Source organism: Toxotes jaculatrix, chromosome 9 (genome assembly GCF_017976425.1).
Source record: "Toxotes jaculatrix isolate fToxJac2 chromosome 9, fToxJac2.pri, whole genome shotgun sequence".
In the NCBI taxonomy this organism is placed as follows: Eukaryota; Metazoa; Chordata; class Actinopteri; family Toxotidae; genus Toxotes; species Toxotes jaculatrix.
In genome coordinates, this window is record NC_054402.1 from 1,248,659 (window position 1) to 1,257,369 (window position 8,711).

Consider the following 8,711-nt stretch of genomic DNA (forward strand, 5'->3'; position numbering starts at 1 on the left):
GGCTTCATCATGGTGGAATCTGGTACCAAATGCTATCGGAACAGGGACGTCCCTCTCCGTCCTCAGTACACTGACTGTGCGCGTCTTTAACTGATCTCCTTGCACTTAGTGTTTACTCTAATGTCTCCTACTGAACTTGAACTTGTAATTCACTTTGGATAAAAGCCTCTGCCAAACGAGTAAATGTAATGTCATATAAGTTCCGTTAAGAGCAATGTCAACAACATTGATTACAAACAGATATATTTTAGCCCCTGCGCCATTTTAGCATTTTCCCCCCTTTTTGCAACAGTGACCATGCCACTGGACTCTTTTATTTTGGAGAGAGAACAGTCAGTTTCCGGTAATAATCTGGGTGTTACACGTTAACTTGACAAGACGTCGTTGCCTGTGTCTGCCCTGCGTAATGCTGTTACTATAGCAACAGCCAGCTCCGTGTCGTGATCATTGGAGGCGGGAGAGAAAGGCAGGAATGAACATAACTGAACAAAGTGCCGTTTTATTAAAATCTGGATTTACACGGCTGGAGACGGTTGTAGACACAAAGGTCTTACATCCGTCTGAGGTTGAAGTTAAAAAGAGAAAGACGATCCCGGTGTCGGATCACCTGAATAATTCATTGAGAAACGGTGTGCTACACCTTGCGCACGTGTTTGTAATTGATGCCAAAGACTCTTTAAGCAAAGCCGGAGGTTTAACCCCTTCCTCTGCAGGAAATGAGCACACTGACCGTTTCAGACTGTGAATCATGTCCCCATGCAAGTGATAAAAATAAAAAAAAATCTTTTGGGGTGAGGGTGTTGTTAGATTAATGAAAGTAGATCTGGCTTGTTGTACCACGACTTTAGTAACACAGTTTTTAATAATACTGATGTTACTATAATTATTGATAACAGTCACACTGATAATGACTTGTAGATATTGGGATTAATAAGCTTTGTGATGGGAACGCTGTGCTGTAATTCCTCCCTGAGGCCACTGGAGGGCAGTGAACACTTTCTACATTCAACAGTCAGCTCCCCCAGTGTCAAAGCTGAAACGTGGATTTGTTATGAAAACAACCTTACCTTAACTATGTGCTGAATCCTTATATTTCAAATTATACCAGAATGTCTGCATCCCGTGATCCTCTCTTTTTTCATCATGCACAGAAGAACGGTGGCACGCGGCAGCAAATCTTTAACGAACCTTCCAGGCGGGTTGAACAGAAGAGTTGTCTCCGTGTTTATTAGACAGACTGGGTCAAAGGAATTAAATCTCTGTTTCACGCTCCGAAGCAGAAGGTGGCGGAAATTCATGTGCAATGGAAGTTGTTAACAGCTTTTACAAACCAAAGAAGAAGAACTTAAACTGTGACTGGGTCTGTACTGCGCCTGCTCCGTAGGTTTGTTATTGTCACGTGACCACCGACGTGATGACACGGCTTGTTGCCAGGTAATCTCTACAGACTGCTAACATGATGAAATGTGAAGACATACTCCGCTGGCTTGTGACTGGGGTTTAACGTTAGTAAAATTTCAGTTTGCCATGATCGTTAAATCCCTTTGAAGCTGATAACGCGGTCAAAAACAATCTAATATTACGGTTAGCGTTAGCATTAGCCAGAGCGCGGAAACGGAAAGAAGGAAGGAGGAAAAAGTCTGAACTGACGGTAAGTTTATTTAAAACTACTAAAGCCGCTGGTAAATTCGGCATTGTGTTCTTTATGATCTGATGTTTTACTGATAATAACCTAAACTTTGTCATGGGACTACTGACTGTGGTTAGCCTAATTTACAGGCTTTTGCTCTTTAGCTAACTGACAAAAACTGTTAAAACATTCGTCTAAAACTGTTTGAAAACTCCTCCATAGACAGAAAGTCACACAACCACACAAAGACTGATTTTACTACATGACTGAAACCAGACAAGTGCCAGTTGATGATTTTTGTTCAGTGAACTTAAGCAATCAAGCAAACTCTGCTCATTTAGCTCATTTCAAAACAGATGTTACAGCTGCTTTATAGGGAAAAAGAGGAAAATAAAAAACAGAATATCAGACAGAAAAACATGGACCTCAAAATACATTTTAAAATAAATAACAAGTGGCTTTAAGATGCTTTTTAAAGAGTTGTCTTCTCTGATGTTCTATGAGTGGTTGTTCCAGATTTGAGGAGCAACAACAGCAAAAGTACAATTATGATTTTGATTCAGCCTTGACTTTGCAACACCCAGAAACCTCTGTTAGTGACTGTGCCCCCCACTTCCACCCCAAGTGAAGAGGGCACGACGACTTTGTCTCTCGACTCCTACCGTTGTAAAATGTGTGGTTCAGCAGAAATAATCTCACAGTTGTCTCTCCCCAGGCGGTTTTCAGTATGCGGAATCGACAGAGGGCCTCCCACCTGGGGTTGTTGCTTTTGGCCTCCCAACTGTTTCAAGTGGGTCTGGACAACATCCCACCCATCACCCTGGCTGTCCTGAGTCTCAATGTGTACCTTTACCTGTTCCCTGCAGCTCCCCTGTTGCAGGTAATGCACTAATAGAAAGTTAACAATGCAAAGTTGATCTTTTAGACAGTTTCAAAAACAGACTCAAAAAGGTCACAGTAAAAATAGTTAGCAGTACATATGTGTGGCTGAAATGGGTTGTTGATCAACTGATTTTTCAGTCGACAGAAAATTAATTCACAGTGTTTTACTACCTGACATTATTATCTAATGTGAAAACTTTGATGCTTTTCTTTGATTAATATCATGGTAAATGGCAGATGCCAGCTCAAGGTCAAAATAAAACAATTTTATACTTACTGGCCCAGTCAACAGCTGTTACACCTTTCAGAGATGACAGCACTATATAGTCTTGTATTATATTATGGTGATATTAATAGTACTAATATGAATAATATTGTCTATCCAAACCTAAGGCCTGTGTGAGTGTACAGCAGGCGTACTGGTTTAAGGACTGGCGTCGTCTTGTGCTGTCCCCGCTGCACCATGTGGATGATTGGCATCTGTACTTCAACATGGCGTCCTTCCTCTGGAAAGGTATCAGGCTGGAGCGACGGCTGGGCGGACCCTGGTTCCTCTACCTGCTGTCAGTCTTCTCTCTGCTCACCGGATTAGTCTATCTGCTGCTGGAGGCAGTGTTGACAGAGCTCACCCAGGACCAGTCCTACAGCGTGAGCTGTGCTGTTGGCTTCTCAGGTACAGACTTCTCTGTGAAACTGTAAGATTACATATAGTGTAAGTGACATTGAAGGTTAGAGCTATGTAATTCTCTTGCATGTACTCATCATACAAACTGCTGCAGTTTCCCTCTGTTCATTAAACTTTGTTAATGTGATTGTGTTTCTAGGCGTCCTGTTTGCTCTGAAGGTGCTCAACAACTACTACCACCCTGGGGGTGTGACCAATGTGATGGGCATCCCAGTGTCCAATCAGTATGCTAGCTGGGTGGAGCTAGTGCTGATCCACATAACATCACCTGGGTGAGTTCCTGGTGACAACTTTGTATAACAACTTCACCAGGATTCGGGATTCATCTCCCTTTAACTTGCTAAATATACATTTGCTATAGTACAACAAGCCTGTTGGTATACAACAGGCTTGTTGTACTATACATACTGCTACAGTTCCCAAACATTTCATCAGATGATGCAGACATGGGTAGACTCTTACCACATAAACAATTAGTCGAGATGTCTTTTCAGTGCATTAAAGTGTCCACAAGAGGGCAGTGTTTCATTAGTAAGGAGTTAATCTGTGCGCTGCTTCTTCAGGACTTCCTTTGTCGGTCACCTGGCAGGTATCCTGGTGGGTCTGCTCTACACATCTGGCCCATTGAAGACCATCATGAAAAAATGTGCAGGTCTGAATTCCTGTCCTGTGCATGTGTGTTCCTTTTTTGATGGAGTTTCATATACTTGTGTGTGTGATAACTGTATTTCTTTGATCTCAGGTCTGTGTAAGATGTTAAACGCCCCCTCTGCATGATTTAAAAAGTCTAGTCTAAAAGTCTTACATAGGTTTGCACAATGGGGTGTAAATGTGTGTGTAAATGATGGACCGGTTTTAATGTTGGAGACAGCTTTGAGCTGTGTGCCTCAGTACTGATTCACATATGAATCTAAATGCACTTTAACAACCCTCCTTTTGTCCTGAAGTAGTCTGTTTGTATATCTTTTCACCAGAGCTTGTGACAATGAACGGATATAACTCCCGGCCCAGTGCAAACTACAACTCCTCAGGCTTTTCAGGTACCAAAGTGTTTAAGCTCAAAACCAACACTAAACAGATTCTACGAACAAGTATATATACCTGCCTGACATACCTAACCTGAAGACTACACTGCCCAGCTGCTTTAGGAAACTAATGAATCTTTTCAAAACAAATTCAACAATATATTTGTCTTCAGTAGGGACCAGGGGCTGAGTGCCACAGGCAGGATGGGGGAAATATCGATACACTGACTAACACAATAAGAAGAATATGGAATATGCCAGTCTTAACCTTTGTGTGTGTGTGTATGTGTGTGCAGGGTACAGAGGCACTGGTGGGGGATACTCAGGATACCATCAGTATGCATCAGGTTACACAACAGATCACACAGCATCTTATACAGGTGGACTGACAGAGGAAGAACAGTTAGAGGCAGCCATCAGAAACAGTGTGAATGACAGAGGTAAGAGAGGAGAGGGAGAGAGGGAGGGTGTTGAAATCACCCTAGTCAGCTAAAAACCTAAAGTATATACATCTAATAATATTTTGTTTTGTAGGACAAACCAGGCAGAGAGGAGCTCCTCCTCCTTATGGTTTCAACCACTCAGAAGAGGTGAGCGTCGAGGAAATGAGATTGAGGAGACTGAGGAGGTTTGACAGCTGAACTGCCAGAGAGCGGACGTTTAGGCGATGAGAGAGAGAGAGGAGTTCCCTCCTGAAGACTCCAGACTCTGCGTTTCCAAGCTGAGCAAGAGCTCCCTGAATGAGAAGGTCTAACCACACAGTCAGACACATTTAAGAGCTTTTTACTGTGTGGTTCTTTGTATTAAAGTTCTTCTTCGTTTTTACCAAGAAGTTCATGTTAGCTATGGAAAGCTACTTTAATGCATCATTTCTACATTATGATGCTAATGAGCAGATTATGTTTGGGTGTGCATTCTTCAGAAACAGTGAATGGGCCTTGAGAAATGGCCTGAGAAAGTGGACAACATGGATAAAATCCCCTGTCACAGTGTACACATCTTTATATTTTTAATGCCTGACTTCCTGTGATGAGCTGTTTTTGCTCAGTTTCCCCACCTTGCACACAATGGTCTAATAAAAGCAAAAATATTAAGACATCTAACTCAGTGTAAACATTATTGTAAAATATCGGGATCTTTCCCGGCCCTAATCACTTCAGTAGGAACACTCTTCCAAACTTAACATCAAACAGTTTCATTAGAAATAATGCAGTATTTTTTTAACTTAGTCATTTTTATCTATAAAATGAATTGAGGAAGTGTTTATGGATGGAAGAATCAGATGGGAAACTCTTTGGTTACAAAGTTAAGGTATTATGTTGATGCTAAAGTCCAATATTTCCATAAACAGTTGTGCTCAATGATTTACCACGGTGTCCACTGTGACATTATAAAATATCAAAGATATGACGGCTGCAGTATAAATAACACATCAGAGTTTCAGCGCAGACACACCAGCAATGCTTTCCAAACTGAGCCGTCACTCCCTCCATGCATCTAACAGAACTCTGTACTGTATGCTGCCACATTGCTATTATCGAACTGCCATGAATGCATAATGGTTTACCTGTAATATTCTATTAGCACAAACGTTGCTGATCATGTGCTTCTTTCTGAGTTGGAACAACGAGTGCAGTGGCTCACCTGAAAACACACGGCTGAATTTCATCATGTGTTATCAGTGACACTGACTTTCCATCTCCGAGTCCACAACAGTCTCAGTCCACTCCAATCTCTGCCAAACACTCAGGGTGTTTCTTCCGCTCAGTGTGGCAGACAGAGGATGTTGTTGTTTATTGGAGGAAATAATTTGGATTCCACTTTGAATGTTAGCTGCAGTTGGTGCAGTGAGGCCCTGAGGGTTGTCCATCATGTCGGTCTGATCACGGCTCTGAAGAAAGCCTCTCCTGTGTTTAACTCAGGTGTTCGCTCTGTGGGGTTAGAAACAGAACTAACTGGCACTCAGAGAAAACACTGACCTCAGCCATCTGGTCTCCTTGTTTTTGTTTTCTGTCTTTTTCCTTATGATAAAGTTACTCATTGCTTTAAGCACTTTTTATTGTAGATACTTTTGAACTTTCACTCCAGAAGGTGTTGTCTGGTGTTGACAGCTTTTACTTACACTTGAGAACTAGTTATCATAAAGTAATGGTACTTTTACTGGAGTATAGTGTTTGGGTATTCTATCCACTAATTTGTCAGAGTTGTTGAGGTTATGATGCTTGATTAGAAAATCAGCTTTTCAACACAGAAGCTTGGAAGCCACTGTTTCAGACAGGGACATGTAGGTGGCTGACCTAAAATACCCCTCGGCTCTCTGACTGAGCTCAGCAGAGGCGTGGCACTGCCAGCACCACATACCCACTCTGAGCACCCCCTACTCAATCCAACATGAAGGTCAATTTGTCTTTGTGTCTGCCAAAGCCAGCTGAGATCACAATACACTCCCACAGGACAGAGAAATGTACCATTGCATAAATGAAACGGGCTTTTAGCAACAGACGGAGCCAGAAGTTTGGATCCCTTTTTTTCCTCCCCACGGTGCAGTGATTAACTTCATCACACTGAAATCCTGCTCAGCAACTCAGAAAGTCTCATGGAGAATGGTATTAACTTGTGCAGAGGTATAAGCCCAGGGCTCATTTTTATCACTCGTGTGCCAGAGTTACATGCTGCCGCTGATGACTAAAGAAACTTGCTATACTATTTATAGGATAATCTCGTGAAATCCTCCCGTCACTCCCAGCCCACCCTCACCCTCCTGCTTATAATTATCCTGCTGACTTTGTTCTCCACTCTGCCTGTTCTTCCCTGCCCCATAGTGGAACTTGATGGAACTTCCTGTTTCACAATCAAAGGCCGTGGACAAGTCTTTTGAATTATTCTTGTTGATTAGAGCTCAGTTCTTTTCACACAGAGAAAACTCGTCCTGTGTTTAGTTCACTGTGAGTCCTGCATTTGCATCCTGTGTCCTTAATGATGGTCCTTTGTCCTAAAGGCCTGCGTGGCTCAAACTTACACTTATGTATATTTGCATTATAGACTGTAGGACTGAACAACCAGTTGTTCACCTTGTTTCTTAAGATGCCACTGCACCTTTTCATAAAAAATATTTTTATTTTGCAGCAGTATGCTGTCTGTCAGAGTCTTACCCTCCACATCTGTCATCAGAGGACACGCACAACATCACACACCTTAACAGAGCGAAAACTGCAGCTTAAATTTAGAAAACAAGCACCACACCCTGAACGCAACATGTACTCATCTGTTCATTCAGCCATGCATCAGCCTCATCTCTTAGATCAGACTTCCCTTTCTCATATCTCTGACTCATATCTCTGTCACTTCCTGGCATGGACCTCCAGCCCATTTTAATCTCACAGATTCTAACTTCTTTGCTTCTGTTTTTTTTATCTCCTTCTTCTTTGTGACTGATATCACAAATTTACCACAAGTGACTTTTCAATCTGCACAGCATACAGCACCTACTATGCTTACATCCTCAGTTCAGTAGTGTCAGTGATATGTACTGTATATTTACCACAAACATCGATACAGGTAGATTATAACACTGCATTCAACTGACAGACGTTTTGTCCCAAGCGACTTAGTGTTTTTCTTTTTTTTCTTATACATCTGGAAATTTAGAATGAGTAAGACCATAGTAAATATGTAAAACGGTGCACTGTAAAATACACAGTTCACTAATGTGTGATACATAAGCCATGGATGCTTCAGATTCATGTTAAACATGCTTTGATACATGGATGTAGTAACCAGACCAATGCTGTATTTTTGAGGCTAATACTGATAAAGATATTACATTATTTTGAAAAATCCAATATATATCTGTCAATAGTCATTTTTTAAACATATACACATTAAAAAAAACTATTTTGAGCCCTTACAGTCTTTTTTTTAAATTTGTGACCAAGATACGAACTGAGTGAGAAATTCACCGTTGAAAAATCAATCCACCTTTATGGTGGAATTTATTTAAGCAAACATGAACTGTCCGCCACTTGACTGCCTCCTCTACAGCAACGTGAGGGGTTGACGAGAGTACTTGAGACGATCACGTTTGCCCCTTCAACAAATATCAAGTCAAATCACCTCTACACGTCTTTTTTACCCAGCTATCTTCTGTGCTGCTGTCACACCATCTCTCCCTCTTATATTTCTCTCTTTTGTTCTCGCCTGCATCTCAGCGTGTCTCTCTCAACTGCTTTAGGAATTTTCCTCCCTTTGAATTTTCATTCCTCCCCAGTGCCTGCACTCCACTCCCGTCTTTTCTAAAACTCTCTTTTCCCCTTTTCTCTCTCTCTCTCTCTCTCTCCGTATCTGTGTTTCTTTCAGTTTGTCTCTTGATTCATTTCACACTGTCTCCGGTTTTGATCTCACTATACCTCTTTTTTCTTAGTCTTTTTTTTGTCTCAGAGACACACACACACACACTCAGGCTGTCTCTCTCCTCCTGGGTTGCCGGCAG

General features: G+C 41.7%; 1 protein-coding gene across 2 annotated transcripts; it reads left to right on the forward strand.

Moving 5' to 3' along the window:
• Positions 1–1,411: 1,411 nt before the first annotated feature.
• rhbdd1 (rhomboid domain containing 1) lies at positions 1,412–5,759 on the forward strand. 2 transcript variants are annotated; one of them, XM_041046001.1, is made up of 8 exons: positions 1,412–1,651; positions 2,346–2,510; positions 2,906–3,185; positions 3,337–3,469; positions 3,761–3,849; positions 4,172–4,237; positions 4,603–4,662; positions 4,757–5,759. In XM_041046001.1, exons 2-8 carry the CDS (start codon positions 2,358–2,360, stop codon positions 4,861–4,863), a joined length of 888 nt encoding a protein of 295 aa, XP_040901935.1. In that variant the 5' UTR covers positions 1,412–1,651; positions 2,346–2,357; the 3' UTR covers positions 4,864–5,759. The 2 variants fall into 2 exon arrangements, with proteins under 2 accessions (XP_040901935.1, XP_040901934.1); XM_041046000.1 differs by having other exon boundaries at positions 4,519–4,662; positions 4,757–5,754.
• Positions 5,760–8,711: the final 2,952 nt, after the last annotated feature.